Genomic DNA, 17,805 nt, shown 5'->3' on the forward strand with positions numbered 1-17,805 from the left:
TCTCAATATACGCGCACCGTTTGGCGTGCTCTGGGAGCCTCATTTCGTGAGAGCGATGCAAGAGAAATCACTCGCCCCGAGTAAGAAAAAAAAAAAAGTCCTGTTTCGTGGGAAAAGTGCAACCGCAAACTACGAGCTCCAATCAAACTCATCAAGTTGTTGACCTTGTGCAAAGACGGCTCCCTGCTGCGGAATCGAAAACGACTTTCGAGCCGGTTTGAAAAAGAAATAATAAGGAGAGAGAGAGTGAGTGAGACTGAAATTAAAACGTGTACCTCGTTAAGACTAGACATTTTGCATCCGCCGCCGTCCTTTCTGGCCAGATTACGCTGTCAGCATGTGGTACTTGGCTTTGAACAGCGAGAGCAACCGGTAACATATTCGGCTGCTTCGGATGTCGGAACGCCGCGTTCTACCGTTACCGAATTTGAATTTGTCTGACTGTACGAAGAAGGGCAATGTTCAACGATGCACTGTGTAAGGGGCTGGAAGTTTAGTGAGTGAAGACGTAGGAGGAAGGCACATAGGAGGTCTAGTATTCGCTGCTTGCACCCGCTGCTCTCTGGGAGAGCAGACCCAGAAACCAGAGCGCGCTGTTACCTTGCGCTATTGTTCGTAACAAACTTCCTCGGATGCATTTTGGCCGTTTGAAGCTGACGCGTGCATTGATGGGCCTGCCGCACAGTCACGCGAGTATGGAGAGTCGGCATTGCATTTGACGGCTGGTAAAGCATAGCGAACCGAAATATGGTTGGGATCCCAGCGGCCAGCCACGCACACAGGGTGACGCCGCACACAGAGACATGCGACAGAGGGAGCCGTCAGTAGCCGCCGGGAGAGTGGGGCCCAGGAACCGGAATCGAGGGAGAGAGGCTGGCGGCGACAGCCCGCGCGGTGCGCACCCCGCCACCGAGACGAGACCCGCCGGCTCCCCGATGGCGAGCGGGAAAGCCGAACAAAGAAGCAACGCGCTCGGGGACTTTTGCCTCATTCGCGAGCAAAAAACGCCGCTACGGGACGGTAAAGGTCGCATCTGATGCCACAAATGGTCCCTCGATTTTAATTAGGCGTGTTCGTAGAAACGCGCACCAAGCGGATCCAGTAAGAGTTTTTAGCGTTGTCACCTACCACCAACTTTTTTCCCCGAAGTAATGTTATCGGCGACGCACCTAAATAAAAGTAATGTGAAGGAAAACTTGACAGCTGGCTCGTTGGTTACACATACATTCGTGAGCAAGAATAGGCGTCACATGCGTGTGTGTGCTTTAGCGTGGTTCTCTCGTAATTTTTCTTTTTTTCGCGCATTTGTTCAGAAATGTAAGGTGAAACGATTGCACACCACCCTCGTCAAACTTTGTACGGAACCGCCCGGAGAAGGATCTAGACTACTCACCGACGCGAAAGTGCGAGTGAAGCGGAACACCGCGCCCCTCTGTGTCGCCTGGCAAGGGGATGACGCGCTTGCCCGGGCCCTCGCTCCCTCCCACCGATCGCGTCGCTCCATCGGCACTGCTGCTCTCTGTGGCGCCGCTCTTTTTCGTCTACGGCGCGGCCTGCTTTCTGTCAGCCGGACGTCTTCGCTATTTTCCACGTCGGGAGCTCGCGGGCCTCCGTGAGTGTGTGCTTGCCCCACTGGTGACTGGCACTTTGTTTCGAGCTCCCCGAGCTGCTGCTTCGTGGAAACAAGAAGCAGGGAAAGGAGCTTGGGAGGCAGTGCGAAGAACAAAAAAGCAAAAAATAAACATGAGCCGCGCTTTGTAGGAGAGTGACTGGCATACAGACGCGGCGAGCAGCAGATATGCAACGACAGACTTTTTATTTATTTATTTATTTATTTATTTATTTATTGTACCCTCAAGGCTTTACAGCATTTAAAGCGCGGTGCAAGCTCGCGCGGCGAGTGTTGCACGCAAGCGGTCGGGAGGGGAGCTCAAGGCCGTACTCATAAAGTAGAGCGTTTTAGTGCCGCGAAGTCGCCATACATGGGCGGCAATGCATCTGTGCGAAGATAGAGGCGAAAACAGGCAATGAGGTACTTTTCCGGCCTACTCGGCTTTGGACGGGCTTTCTGTCCGTTTCGAGGCATTATCAACAGGCACAACAATGTTGCAAAGAGCTGCGGATAATTAATCTGACTCAGTTTTACGCGATCCCGGACTGGGGACTGCCGTAAAGCTGCGTAATTCAAGCAAATGGAACCCCACTTCATTTTGCCGTGAGACACGTCTGTCGACACCGTTACTTGCGTTGAGTGAGCAAAACTGCGCTCTGCGCGAATCCATGTTTAGTGTACGCCATTGTCACTTGTTGTTCGCTCAGTTCGTGACACATTTCTTCCTTTATTTTTTCGTCCCTTCTCTGTCGCAGCTTTCGTGTCCTGCTCACCAAATCCGTGCAAGAATGGAGCCTCCTGCGTGTCGTCCAACCCAAGCGGCGAGTCTCATTGCAAGTGAGTATGCACGCAAAGCGTCTTCAGGGTGCGCACATTAAGTATGTATGATGGCTTGCCCAGGCTAGGAAATATGGTCAGATGTTACGCTGCTGTCTTGGAACTGTAACTCACAAATGCTAGCCTCAAACTATAATTGTTGGGCTCGAGACACGTCCTATAGGTTCAATGTTGTGGCGCTTCCCAGCGGCGGGGTGTAGTAGAGCTCAACACATATATGACAGCTAGCTTTGGGATCGGTGGTAAGACTGATGCCGGCGCGAGCCTTCACGCAGTAACTTTTCGAACAGCGCTGCGGGCTCCAGCTCGCACATTGAAAAATCACCATAAATATGGTACATCATTCAAGGGTTGAGATGGAGCCCGTGGCCAGAAAAGGTGGTGACAACATTGTTGAACAGGTGAAGCCTACTCAAAAACCAAATCGGCCGAGCACTGTTAGCAAAAAGGTGACAAAAAAAAAAAACGGAAGGAGAGGGAAGAGAAGGTAAGCTATACTTTTGTTCTCGTTAGGTTGTCGCCGAGTGTCGCGTCAAGCTGTAACGAAGTCTGAACGCGCTGAGAAAGAGCGTTGAGATTTGGTTGTCGCTTTCTCTTTTATCGTCGCGCGCATGCTCCGAGCACGCGCTCGCGAAGGCAGTGCACGTATACATGCTTGCAACGATTTGCTTTTCATTGCCCGTTGATATTCGAGCTTATTTCAAGATATTGGCGCGATTCCACAGCATCCAGACGTGTCAGAACGTTTCAGAGGATAGAGAGAACCGTGCCTCGCCAATGCTTCTTATTGTGTGAATCAGCCAGGGCGTCGGCAATACACTGGACAGCTGAACCAAAGCGCAGCAGGGGAAGCCAAATGCTGGAACAAACACAATGGACAAAAGACAAAGGAGAACGGCAATAATACGATGGTGTTTGTTTCGCTCTCGGTTTTCTCGGTCCCGTCGACTGCGTGATGGTTTAGCCAATCTTACGTGATGCTTGGAGTAGGTGTGTAGCTCCCATCACTCTCGCGAGTGAGCAATCTCTTGCTGAAGCGACGCCCGCTGCATTTCCTCCATGTGCGTGTCTGTTGCAACTGCATGTGTTTTTTTTTTTTTTTTCGTCCATGTTACGCACGCGTTACGTCGTTTATGAACTGCGTGGCGAAAGTGAACGCAGACCGCAAGCGCACACCTCGTACGCCGTGTCCCCTGAGCGAGCGCGTGCGGCTGCCGCATTGCGACCCGGCAGCGCCGCGCAGGTGAGGCGGCCTACGCTGCTGTTGCGCCACTTCCCGCTTCGTGGTTCCGCGCCCTCCACTGCCGCGGCTGTCTTGACTTCCTGAGCGCGCCCGCGACCTCGACGAAAGGGTGTCGCCGTCGCGTGCGTCAGAGGGCAGGGCAACCGCGGCCGTTCTCGGGATCAGTATCGCTGCGGGTACGGGAAATCCACGCTGCGATTCGGTATCGCCAGCCCGCGAACGTACCACGCTCGTTTGCTGCTTTGACCGAGTAAGTTGCGTCAAATGCGACACGGAATAGGTCCACGTGGAGATAATGTAACAAGGAATAGAAGGTTACACTTGGTTATGATCACTACTTAGAGCACGCAAGGAAAAAAGTAATCGAGGCTAATATAATAAATGAATGCCGGACATAGAACAGATTAAATTCGACGAGGGACTGCTATGGGAGCACGCGAAAAAAAAAAAGAAATCATAGGTGATGAGCTTCTTGCATAATGAAGGCGTTGCCATCCTTGTCTCCGCACGATAAGCAGTGTTACGAAGACGGGCTGATAGTGGGAAGAGAAGACAGAGACAATGCGGCCGGAAGGACTTTTCCTCGTTTCCTCTTACAAATAAACAACCATCTACTACCACTGCTTTAGGGCGCTCGCAAATGGTTTAAACTAAATAATAGATGGGCTTTAGTTTAGACATATTCTTGCCGTCAGCTTTCCTGATAATTAGCGCTAACTTGATCTGTAGGCTGCCGAGTAGTCACAGCTAACGAAAAGCACCTGTTAACTGCGTTTAGAATACTGCGATTTCGCATTAAATCCTGGAAGTAGCATCAACATACTAACTTACCCACGCGATGTTGCACCTTCATCTCTGAGTTTAGACAAAGAATAGCGTTTTTTTTTTTTTTACGGAAGAAACATGAAGACATTACTTTCTCCACGTACGTGTATAGATGTTGCATTCAACATCTAACCAGAGTATTAAAGAAGAAAGGAGGGGGAGGGCGGGGTCATGTTCGTAATATACCGGTCAGTAATAACAGACCTGAAGAGCGAGAACATCCCTTAGCTATCATGTTCGTGTCTGAGGAGATTAAAGGAACTCGGTAAAGCACTGTTTCAAGTTGGGTCGTCAGGTACGCAGATCTGCGCGGGCGAAACTCGGCTCGCGTTTATGAGTCGCGAGCACGGATACATTGATGTCGTTAGGTTTCAGCAGATTACGGTGCCAGGCATGAACAGTAGGCGAGTCGCTGTAACATAATGATAATAAGCATAACTGCACCAAATAAACAATAAAAAGCACCATTCTGACGGAGTGCTAAAATGAACTCGAATTCGCTGAGCTCGGCTTGCACTACTCTCGCCTTGCCCGACGAGCGCCGTCCCAGAACGGCAGTTTAAATGACTACAGCAGTTACGTGCGGTGCGGCACCCTCCAGGACGAATGCCTGGCTGCACAGGCAGACGACGCGAGGTGGCGCCTCCCGAAGTCGCGCCGAATTATACGATCGAGCGCCGTCGCGCGACAACAGCACCGAACTGGCACCTGGTGCGATACAACCGCCGCCGGGCGCCCGCGGCTCGTGGAGACGACGGAGCGAGCGAGTGGGACATTTAATGGTTAAAGACGCGCTGCCGCCGCATCGCGCTCGTTGAACATCTGTCGCTGGCTCGGGGCGCGATGCCGTTAGCGGTCACGTGACAGGGCAGGTGCGCTGCGCGGCGGTTGGCGTTTGCCGGCTGCCGACCGAGCGCGGATGGGGGGGCTCCAGCCGAGCCCTCCTCCTCCTTTCATGGCCGACCGGGGCACCGACCGTTGGCGGTGGGGAGCGACCACCCTCCCTTTACTGAAGACCCCATTTTCCCTCGCGCTGCTCCCCACCTTGACTTGGCTGGCAGGCAGGGAATGTCGGTTGCGCGGTGTCCGCCATAGACGTTGGACAACGCTCCCGACGTATCCCCATGGCGTTAACAACGAGCGTCTGGGCCACTGGCCCTTTCGCAGAGGCCCTACCGGCTCCGAGAGGCTCAATACGCCAGACCGGCTAGCATTTGGGCAGCCCACAAACAAAGTGGCCGGCCATTGAGCTAGGCATTGACCTAGGCATTGTGAGTGCTGACGTCACCGCTGGCACCGCCCGCCGTTCCGCGAGCCACGAGTGAAAACATAAGTATTTCCAGTGCTTTTGAGAAGGAAAACAGATGGAACGGGAGAGAAGGAAAGCTCAACTGTTGACCAGCGTTCATTCCTTCATGTTCCCTTACTTTTCTTAAGAGTGCCAAGAACATTCCATAATGTGAAGTTCCCAATTATCCGATTTTACTGCGTTAACGACACTGCTTAGACAGGCTTGACTGAGCGTCATCTGTCGGGGCTGTAATTTCAAGCAATGCTGCGTATACTACAGTCATAGTTCCTCAAATGGAACTACGCACGGTTTCGTGCGGCTCAACGTTATAGTTCCGCGAACGCCTCACACATGGAAGAGACACGTTAATCGCCTTCTGGTCAAATGAATGCACGGTGGGCCACCAGACAGTCCGCACGACGATTGCGGTCTTTAGTGCGCCGCCGTCGCTCTAACGACTTGCGAGGAGAGCGGACGGGAAAGAAGGCCGCGGGCGACGGCGGTGAAACAGGACCGCGACGAGTTATTTTCCCACTATCTGTGCGGTGGCGTCGCGGAAGACGTAAATGCCGCCTTGCGGCGGTCAAATTACTGTCGACGTCTGCGTGCATTAGGACGCGCAAAATTTCTCCAGGCAGTCGATTAGAAAATTGAGTCCAACCAAAGTTCGGCAAAGCCACGCTGTAGAAATAGTGCCGGACGCAGGCAAGACGCTCTTCCACATTAATATATATATATATATATATATATATATATGAACCGAGTCGAGTGGCTATGCGGCAACACCACTTCGAACAAAGCTTTCCTGCTTCACGCGATCATATTGTTGAGTGTGATACCAAGAGCTATTTATTCTTTTTGTCTATGTATAGCGCCTTGTGCCGAAAATATAGGTGACAAAAAATTTGGCACTCAATTATTTCATACTAGCTAATGGGCAGTAACGCGCGACTCTCGACACTGACTAATCGTACATCTTATATCGGAATCATAACGCAACACTGGCGTACCACAACTAGTTTTCCAGTGGGGGTATGTAAGCCGCAAGCACTCTAGCCCTCTCTCTCTCTCTCTCTCTCTCTCTCTCTCTCTCCAAATAACCCCACCCCATCCCCATATATATATGGCCTACTCGTAGAGGCGGACATCACTTGCAAAAAAATTGAAATACACAATAGACTAATTAATAAAAATTCACCAATTAAATGTTTAGCTAATTTCCTTATGGCACATATTGCAATTTACAAATTCTAGCGGGTGAGACTGCAAGGCATATCCATTTCCAAAGAATTGTGTGGACGACACCATTTACGAGATATGCGCCGTGAAACTTGCGGCAAAGAATACTGTCGTTTCACTTACTCTCTTAGGAAAATGTCGTTTTATGCATTGAAGCACAAAAGTAACTGGAATGCCAATATAATTATATCGGGAATTTATATAGGGAAACTGGTGTCACCCCGAGAATTCGTTCAAAGTGGATTCGCCTTGCGCACGCCCAGTCTAGATTTTTGTAAAATGGAATATGTGCCGTAAGGCGATTAGTTAAGAACTTAATTGGTGAATGTTTGTTAATTAGGCAATTATGCATTTCAATGTATTGTGTAAATTACCTCCGCCTCTTCGAGCAGACCAGCTCAGGGACTAGAACTGTGCTATCTGCGACTGGCAATTCTTTCTTTTTTTTTTGTATTTGAAGGTTTTCGCTGAAACACCCGGTATATTGTTTTGGCGGAAACTGTTCAGCGGCAGCCTCCTCGGCAATCCAGGTGTACCTTCATTACCCAGAAAATATATAGGTAATAAGGAAGTATTAGTTATGTGGGCTGCTATTCTGAAAGAAAACTTGGCATTAACTGTTCTGTTAAAGTTGCCGGTGTGTGACTCACACTACCCGCTTTCAAAAGTGAAGGAGGCGGGGGCAAATCGCATACTTTGCCTTCCCCCCTCCCTCGTTACTGACAGTTGAGGGAGGGGGGCAAGCACCCTCCTTGCCCCTCTGGTAAATACGCCTTTGTAACGCAACTAGGCGTAACTGAGCATGCTTTGCAGCGAGGTTTAAGGGCAGACAAAGGAAAATATTAAGTCGAGCTAGATTGAAAGATCAGGCTCATGTAATGTATTCGTCTATCTATTAAGTATTAGTTTTTTTCAGCTTACTGGGATGCCTGCGAAATACAAAAAACAAAAACAAAAAAACACGCCCCGCGGCATGCCCGCTTGCGCATCGTGATAGCACTGAACATAGCATTTAGCCGGGTGTGCTGCCGCTGCGCCTGGTTATCGCTATCGTGAACCGCCGCGAGGGAAGCACATCGCTGGCGTAAATCGCGCAGCCAACGCCTTCGTCACTGCCTTGTCGCCTTTTGAGCGGCAGCACGCCCTGCTAGATGCTACGTTCGTTTGTACGCGGACAGTTTTGGGAGCGCTGCAATCACGGCAATCACGGCGCGCAAGCGGGTATGTCACGTGGTATTTTTTTTTTTGTATATCGTGGGCATCCGTAGTAAGCTGAAAAACACTAATACTTAATAGATAGAAAGTTAGAAACTGTTTATTCAGACGTTTCGCAAAGCGCTCTACAACTTTCTAATTTGAATTTTTTTCCTAGCGTCGTTGCTTCAGAGGTTGGTTCAATTAATATGGCCTAATTATCTAATTGGAATCGGTTGCCGCAGCACAGGGATAATTGGAGATCGGAGGGAGAGCGAGAGAGAGGCCTTCGTCCTGCAGTGGACTGTTGATGATGATGATGAATTATCTAATTAAGCAGAATACAAAAATAACGTGACGCTACACACAAAAGTGAGCAACATGCATTCGGTCGCGCACTCGCCGTGGTTGCTCAGTGGCTATGTTGTTGGGCTGCTGAGCACGAGGTCGCGGGTTCGAATCCCGGCCACGGCGGCCGCATTTCGATGGGGGCGAAAATACCCGTGTACTTAGCTTTAGGTGCACGTTAAAGAACCCCAGGTGGTCGAAATTTCCGGAGTCCTCCACTACGGCATGCCTCATAATCAGGAAGTGGTTTTGGCACGTAAAGCCCCATAATTTATTTTTAAATTTGGTCGCGTCGTCTTAGAGTGCATCTGCATATTTTTTTAACTCTGGCTAAAGTTAGCTGGAACACCCTGTATAGCGCTGACCGCTCACTAAGTGCTGATATTTGTTTCTCTTTACGTGCGGCAGTACGAATATTTGCGCCACAGCACGGAGGAAACAAGGAACGGCGTTGGCGGAAGCGCGACCGAGCGTCTATAGGCACGCGAGCCGTTCAGGCTTGCGTCACTGATCTGTGCGAGCGATCTCCCACCGTTTAGACGCTGCGGGCGCTCCGCAATGCCCCGTGCGTGACCCCATCGCGGCGTGGAGCAGACGGCCGACCCACGCAGAGCGCGCGCGCGTAACATTTTGGCTGGCTCTCATCGCTGCCGATGCATCGGTAGGCGGCCGGGCGTCGAGCATCGCGAGAAGGTGCCGCGATGTTCCGGTCTTCGGCGGCGTTCCTGGAGCCAGCTTCGCAAGGACACACCGGCACAGGCTGACCCAATTAGTGCCGCGAACCGGCCGCGCGCTGCGGAGAGTAAATGTGCTGCGAGAGTCGACCGAGGTCAGGCCGCGAGCCAACGGCGCCCAGGCGCCGTTGGATCGCCGTCCCTTCGATGGGCGCTCGCACTCGCTGCAGGGATGGCAACGCAAATCGAGAGGACTGTGATGTCGTTGGACTAGGCTCTTGCATTTCTTCGAGTGTGGTGATCTTGCACATCCCATGTTATCTTGCGCCGTCGCTCTTTTCTATTTCCGTTCGGGGTAGGAGGTTATATAGAACTTGCGTGCTGAACTGCCACAGAAGCTTCGTTTTCATAACGCGAACTGGAATTGTACATCAGCGTTGCGTGACGCTTCGCGACGGGCCTTTCTGGTGTATGGCCAGAAAGTGCTGTTAGTACACCATTGTGGCGTTGTGCACAGAGCGTGGTGCTCGCAGAGGCGAAACCCTGGGAACTCCGGTGTCGGCTCCGCCCGACTGCCTTTCCTTTTTCATTTTCTTCCTTTCTCGGGGAACACACTCCCCAGGAAAACTCGCGGGGCGCCGCTGCAGGCACAGCTCCGGGCCGCAATCGAGTTTTTCCAATTCCTGCTCTGACCCCTATGCCACCACAGTCATCGTCGGCAAACGGAACGGCGTTTTCGGAAATGAATCCCGCCGTTGTACACGTTTTGAAAGGCAACGCACGCGCGCTTGAGTCCCGAGCCAAAACTCCCCGCTTCCCTCGGTCGCGTCTTGGAGTCGTGGCCTTGGGAACCGAGTGGGCATGGTGCGTTTGTGAACGGCCGTGCCCATGCGAGGCGACGTGAGGGGAACGGCGCACTCGCGCCCGATCTGCTTGGCTGACTTTGCCGTTTGGCCTTGGGGGCTCCACTCGCATTCATTTGTCCTGCTTTGATCCGCACGCTGTGCGACGGCGTCCTTTCTCCCCTCCATTCTTCCCCCCATGTCCCTGCATCGGAGAAGTAGGGACCACCAGGGGAAAAGAGAAAGCGGTGCCTCACTCCCTGCTTGCGAATATATATATATATATATATATATATATATATATTCAAGCCAACACGATTCTAACAGAACCAGGAGCTCTGCAAACCGCCTATAATTTGTGTCGTTGCGACTGCCAGGCTTGGTCGTTATCGAACTGCTCCCGGCAGGCACCTTTCACGTCAGGTCATGTGGTAGAATTTGTGACGACATTTCAAGCAACTGTCTCGACTACTAGACGTGTTGTCGCATCAACCCGTAAATCCTTCCTTTCATTATTAATTTTATTTTTAGTTTGCTTGTTTTTTTCCACCTCACTTTTACGAGTCGGCGGGCGCCGCATGCCGTGTACGATGGATATTGCCGCGACACGACGGCAAATGTAAAGCGTGCTGTCCCCTGCCGCACTCCGGACTCGCTTTTCCGATCTCCCAGGACTGGCGCGTGAGCGGCCCCGCCCGGCCGGCGAGGAGGAGCAAGCCTGACCGCGGTCGGCCCCTTTCGGCGCGGTCTTCGTTTCGGCCTCCATTGTTCGAGAGCGCCGCACATCTCCAGGAAGCTCGGCGCTGAAGCGCGCGCCTCGAAAGTTGGCCTCTGCCGCACGCGCTGTACAGCCGAGTCTAGCAATGAGCGACTCTGGGGTCTAAGGCCACCCGCGACGCCTCGCGATTAGGAAAGTGCCGCGGCTGTGAGGAGACTCCGCTGTCCCGTCCTGATCTATACAACGCCCCTGCTTGTGTACAATCTTTGGGGCATCGCTGGTTGTGGAATGGAGCTACAGCCGTTGCCTATAGACTCGATTAATCGATTGTGAATGTCATCTAGGAGATGCGCGGGAGCGTTCGTTATACTTTCTCTCGTTCATTATAGTTTCTCTTAACCCTCAGTGTGAAATTTCCGCGCATAACTCTTTCAAAGCAGCGGCGTCGTAAGCTTCTCTAACGATAGGCAGGCAAATTGTCGCCTCAATGGACGTTGGTATCTTACACGTTTATTCGTTTAATGCTGTTTTTTTATCCCCCGCCTCAAACCGCTCCGCGAAATTTTTTGCAATACCAGCACCTCGGATCCCCCGCCCTCGCTAGTGGACCGGGCGTCAAGTCTGCGCTTTATTAGCAGGCGCCGTCACTTCGGCAGATATCACACCCGTCATCCTCATTGAGACAAACAGTGTCTCTCGGTGCCCTACGGCTTTCGTGCTCCTTGACGAGGATCTTATTTTTGTTCGCCTTAAGGGCCTGTGTGACGGAAATGAAGCGCCCTCGCCAGGCCCTGCGGAAGCCGAGGGACTGCAGCCACAGAGAAGTGCAGCGTTTATTAGGACGGCAGAGTTAAGGGGGGCCACGGGAGCAGACGGAAGACCGAAAACAAGGTCTAGAGGACGAGGGGAACACTGGCGGATGAGCGAAACGAACAAACTGGACCGGGATGGCCCACCCGAGCGTCGACGGCGCGGACAGGATGGAAAGAGGGGTCCCTGCGTGACACGGCTACGCCAATGAAAGAGAGGAAGAGCGGCCGTCGGTCATGTTCCGGGGCGACGCAGGAAGGCGCCAATTAGGCGCAAACAAGGACGGACGGCCATTCGGCGCGCCTCCAGCCGACCTTTATTTTCTTATTCCTGTGCCTCGCCACGCTGCCTATCCCTCATGCACGACTCGACATCATGAACTCGAGCGGATCTTTTTGTTCATTTTATTTTAGTTACTTATTCTCCTATCGTTTGCATGCAACGCGAAGCTTTTTCGCCACCGGCGAAACGAAGTGCGATGACGACAGGTACAGTACTCATACGCAGACCGTTCTGTATGCGCTAAGCGTCCCCCCCCCCCCCCGCTTACTTCCTCCCCTCTCCCTGCAGACCTATCTTCTTTTTTACTTTTTTCACTGGAAACTTATAGCGTGTTGCGCAGTGCGTGCAAATGCAAGGACGGGGTGCAGGCGGAGACTCGACTTGGCTCGCACCGACTTGCGCCAATAAACAAAGACAGATTGGCGTCGTCCTGTGGGACACGGGAGACAACGCAGTGATACGGGAAAGCGGAAATGGAGCGCCCTGCCGCTGGTCAATCGCTGTTTGTGCAAACGGAAGAAGCGAAAGAAAAGGCTGCGCTAGCGCCCAGCCGTTGCACCGTGAGAAAACCGGAGAATGCGACTCGGGACACTCCATTGGTCAGCTTGCGTTGCTCGTTGTCGGAGAAGCCAACCGGATCCGCTCTCTCGCGCGCGCGAGAGCGCGCTCCGTAGCCGGAAGAATACGTGATCGAGCTGCTAATTTGCCTCGCAGCGACGCATTCGGCGATCCGCGACCGGCGAACGTCGTGTCTTGAGACCAGCCCTTGTGAGTGCGCGGAGCGGTCTATCGGCCGCCCCATCGTGTCGCGTAGCAGCGGAGGAGTCCCCGCGGTGCATCGCGATTCACTAGGAAAATTAAAATGAGACCGCGACACGGCTAGCCCGCGAAGCGGTTTGTTGCCGTCGACATTCAGCAAGGATGGCGCTCACGTATACACGGCGCCCCTGAAAGCAACGAAAAAAAAAAACATCGAATCCTCGAGGCGCGGGAAAGACACTTAGTTTGCGAGAGAAACAGGGAGTCTATGGCGCGCATCTAAGAGAACCATCTCGACATCTGCCGAACGCCGATCGAAACCAGCTGCGGTCTCAGAGCGAGAGGAAAAAAAAAAAAAGAAAACTCTGGATCTGTGCTTTAACCGCGACGATAAGAGCCCACCTCCTGTTCTTTCTCGTACTGTTGCGCAACCTGTTGAAGGCCACAAGGCGAGCACCCGGGTTCCGCACTTCCAGTAGGGAACTCGCATTGCATTGTGAGGCTTTAATGCATTAGGAAACATGACAACCAGGAAATGAATAACAGCAGACTAGAATGAATCGGAAGTCGCCGGAAAGCACTGCATGCGTTTTGTGCACTGCACAATACCGTTCGCTCACAAAAGTAAAAAAAAAATAAAGAAAGAAAAAACACATGATATGCCTCAAGGGTTTTTGCGTCCAGTGTCGTTGCACCATCGGGGAGACATATGCTGGGCGTGACGACTCCCCTGTATGCCAGGGCCCTTTCGAGACATTTCCGTAGCAAGGACTCGTGCAAGTACTCAAGGACATCGGGCGAGGCAGCCAACGGAACGACAGCCAGAAGTACTTTCCGCGGGGCACGGAAACAACATGCCTTCTGTTTGGCGGGAGGTAAAATGGGTGACCGGTGCCCTTTAATGTGCTCCGCGTCTGGTGATTGCAGACGAGCGGTATGGATAACTGGCATTGTCTCATCACCTAATAAGCGAAGAAGACACTTGCGAAAAATAACCACAATATTAACTGCCACCACCGCGGGCCAACACGTACAAGAGCAATGTAGCCCTGCCCTGGGAATAGTCTGGGTCGAAGCATGGTCTTGCGTCCGTTCAATGAGGCCTGCATCGCGAACACGATGCACGGATGATCCAATCGGAGCATGCCGCTGTGCAAAATCCCGCCGCGTTACGTGTTGCAGATGCCACGTAACAAGGAAGAAGCGGGCCTACGCTCGGAAAGTGGAGCAAAGATGGTTCTGCTTCTCATGAGCAGCTCACCCCCTTCGCATCTTGGGTCGCCCGGCGCGCGTCTCATTAGCAGCGGCGGGAAGCAGCTATCGGCGCCGATCGTCGCCACTGGTGGGAACGGCCGCCGATGCGCTCCTCGGCGCCGTCCATTTGCATGCGGTCCGCGAGGTCGTTCCGCTCGCCGGCTACCGCGGGCGCGCGAAGCGCCCCGGCGCGCTTCGAGATGATGGCGAAACCACGCTCGGCGGACGGACGGCCTCGCTGCGGCGATGGCGAGTGCCCGCCGACCTTACCGGCCCTGAGCCACAGCCGCTCCCGCTGTTCCTGACCTGTTCTTTTGGTAAAGGTCTTGGATGCGTCCTAAGCGATGGTTGCTCAGAGGTGCGCCGAGGCTTCTGCTGCTTGATGCTGCTGCGTCCGTGTGAAGCGCGGACGAAAGTTCCCGTTTGTTGTTCCATTCGACCATGCTCTGAGCAAGACTGTGAGGCGATGGAACCTCTTTTCCACGAGAAGATATAGCGTACGAAGTCATGGGCGGCAGGCTCTTCGCGAGGCTGAACGAGTGACGTCCCTCTCTGACCCGAGCCTTGAGAGACACTCGTACAGCTGCCGGAGCTTGTGCCGTGGCGCCATCCTGAGCTCCTTTACCACGGCTTTAACATGCAGCATGCTCATCTTTAATCAACCGGACAAGGAAGAAGAACAGAGAGAGAGGGAGAAAACAAAAATAAAGGCGAATAAGATCTGAGTCGATAGGTTCGTAACGTGACTGGCGTCTGTTGGAAACTCGTTATGGCGTCGTGACTCGTGAAAACACGTCGCGTGCAATAAGGCACGGCTTTAAAAGCTCGCACTTCCGGGCTCGCGGGTTACTTTCTTCCGGTCACGTGAGGACTCCTCCGAAGGCGCCACCGTGCCGACCGCACGCGCGTCGTGTAGTAATCGGCCACAACGCGCGCGCGCTCGTGAGCGGCGTCTGACGACGCACACAGTCCTTCGCGGTTCACCGGGGTGGGTCACGAACCGGATTCGGTGCGGCCCCCGCCGCCGCAGCCAGCAGCGGGACAGCCGAGCGAGAGCCTTCCGAGGAGGGGCCACGCACTGCACGCGGAGAACGAAATTATACGGGGCCAGCGTCGGGAGTGTGGCAACGGCGGGGTCACGTGGCCTGGCTGATGGACAGCATTCCGGGGAAGGAGGCTGCTCTTGCTGCTATTGCATTGTCTCGCTGCACACGTCCGGCGGCGACGAAGACCTCTGCCGGCCATCCGATACGCAACAAGAGGAGAGAAAGTGAACGCGTTCTGCAAAGATTTAAGGTGGGAGGGAAAGGAAGAAAGAAGGACAGGCTGCCATTGTAACGGACAAAAATATTCATTTTCTTGGGAGGGCTGCGTTTTTTGAACGCAGTTCTTGGAAGTCACTGCTGGCCCGTTGCGAGGCAGAAACTGATGTCGGGCGAAATATCGCGTGCGAAGCCTACATATTTTCTCTCACACACATACACACACGCGCGCGCGCAAGCACAAACATGCGCAATCCCTAGCTGTCCGCTGACTCGCTCACCATAGGCCTAGTTGCTGCTGCTTTTTCTTTGTTTTTTTTTTTTTTTTTCGTGCCACAACAGAGCGCGGTAAATCCAATACAAGCTGGGCGACACTGTTTTTGCTCGCCTGAAGTGCACGTGATTGGCGTCGGTTAGCTGCCTGCAGGCATATACTGGCACGGGAACGCCGTTCACCTCGACGAACGGCAGTGGCAGTGAGAAAGAAAGACCGGCGCTGAACCGGAGCGAGGTTCTCAACGGGAGGCGCTCATCGTCCTTTGTTGCTCTTTTGATGATGCCACGGGCCAGCAACGCGCCTTCTAAGGCACTTCAGCATTGCATCGTATAGTCCTATGCTCTGCCAGGTGACTTGGGGTAGCCAAATGCATATACAAGACCGCGAGCTGTCTTAATTGATCTTGATTACAACGAGCTGAGTATAATCAAGAGACTCTAATGAATAAATCAAACAAATCTTTAACTGCTAGGTACTTGTATGGCCGCGAATTTTGCGCCTATATCGAAGTGACAGCTATAACGAAATCGTGGCATTTGGTCTTCCGCGCCCGTCAAGTAGTGTCGACGTAGCGTTTATAATTCATAATGCAAAAAAGAGTAAGGCGTGCAGACACGGACACAAGAGAAGTAGACCACACGAACGCCGACTATCAACTGAAGGAAGCACTGAGGCGAAAAAAAGAAAGAAGACACAAAACTTATCTGCACATGCTCTGGAATGGTAGCACCACGTGTCAATCGGGTACACGTGGTACATCGGGTACACGGCTCGCCCAGTCGGCGTTCGTGTTGCCCACTTCTCTTGTATCCGTGTCTGCACGCCTTGCCCTTTTTTGCATTATGAATTCTTACCAAATAGCTCAGCTTTCTGTCGTTCTAAGCGTTTATAATGTTTGCTTATAACAAAACTCCCCTCCATTTCCCTCCAATTTTGTTATAACGAAGTTTGGCAAGTGTACGCTGTAGTTCTTTTATCGCGCCGTTGCCTGTTGAGGCCGAACATTCACGAAACCACGGACGCGCAGAGCGAAAAGCAGCGCACTTCTGTAGTCGTTCTCGAAGACGAGCGCAGTCATGTGCCAGCGGCCTCTCTGCGCGACGATCGGCGAGGCGAGCCGCGGGATGTGCCGGCGACCTCTCTAGCTGCGTTGCCGCCAAAGACAGATGCACCGCGGCATTCCAGCGGCGTGGAGACCGGTTGGCGAGGTGCGCTCCCGCTGACCGGCATCGCCGTCTCTGCATGGCGATCACGCGCGCCCTGGGCCGGGATGGACGCCACGGTCGTCTCCCCCGGCGGGTTTCTTCGTCGCGAGAGGAGCCGCCAGCCAGCCTGTTTGCTTCTTCGGCGGCCTGGGAGAGCGCGCGGGCCTTCGCTTATCTCCGCCGCCGTTCGGTCGGTTCGTGGTGGCTGCATGCAGTCGCGCCCTTCGGCGGCCGGGGGTGCCGCCGACGTGCGCCGCATCCCAATCGAGGCGACGCCTATTTGGGACGCGCGCGGATTTCGCACACGGCGGCGACGGGATCGGTGTCCTCGCGGCGGGCCACCGGTTCCCTATCTTGCGCCGTCGTGGTAGCGACTGTCCTCCGGCTCGATTGCCTGTGCGCGCCGCGTGCATGTGCTGGTGTTTCCCACCCAGCCTCCGCGACCGCCTCGTCGCTGACGGTTCTTCAGTGCGTTTCCGCTAGGTTAGCCGAGCGAAGTGCGGACAAACCTGCTACGAACAGGGCTACGCGATCGGCTGGGGGCGCGTGTTTATCTAAGCGTTGTCAATAGTTTATCGCTGCGAAGACTGTTTTTATGCGCTCCTCTGCGGAGAACAAAGCAAGTCTAGCAAACAGGTCGCGCCTCCTCGGCCTCGCGGGGAATTTTGGTAGTCGCGTGCGAAGCGGCACTTGTGCTTTCCGTCGTTGCTTCCGAGCCTTGCGCGGACATGCAGCACGGCGGGGGTCATCCCTGCGAGCAGCTCCTGGGAAACAATGAGCGGCCGCCTCGGTTGGAATCGGGTCGTTATACATCGGAGGCCGGCCAAATGGTCCCCGCCGCTCGGCATGATTCAAGCGGGCGCTGTCTCGGCCGCTCCGGTCGATCGTCGTGTTAGGCGCGGTCTCAGGTGGGCCTAATGCGTCCCTGTGACTGCCCACGGGAGGATTCCAGGACAATGGGGCTAAAAGAAACCGCGCTCCGGCTGCTCAGCGGTGCGCCGCCCCTGCGGCGTCCCTGGGAAGTCGCTTTGTTTGCGGAACCACTGAGGCGGCAGCGCAAGCACCGCGGTCATTTCGCGGAGAGGATCGGCTCGCCCAGAAACGACCGCCGCTTGCATTAAGTCGTCCGTCCA

At 53.7% G+C, this 17,805-nt stretch overlaps 1 protein-coding gene across 2 annotated transcripts in view; it reads left to right on the plus strand.

Moving 5' to 3' along the window:
- N (neurogenic locus Notch protein) overlaps window positions 1–17,805 on the plus strand; it is an 83,598-nt gene that overhangs the window by 19,376 nt on the left and 46,417 nt on the right. For both annotated transcript variants that reach the window (XM_050195631.3, XM_050195633.3), the window contains exon 2: window positions 2,368–2,449. In XM_050195631.3, coding sequence (XP_050051588.1) covers window positions 2,368–2,449 — 82 coding nt within the window. The remainder of the gene's footprint in view (window positions 1–2,367; window positions 2,450–17,805) is intronic.

Source organism: Dermacentor andersoni, chromosome 1 (genome assembly GCF_023375885.2).
Source record: "Dermacentor andersoni chromosome 1, qqDerAnde1_hic_scaffold, whole genome shotgun sequence".
Classification (NCBI taxonomy): Eukaryota; Metazoa; Arthropoda; class Arachnida; order Ixodida; family Ixodidae; genus Dermacentor; species Dermacentor andersoni.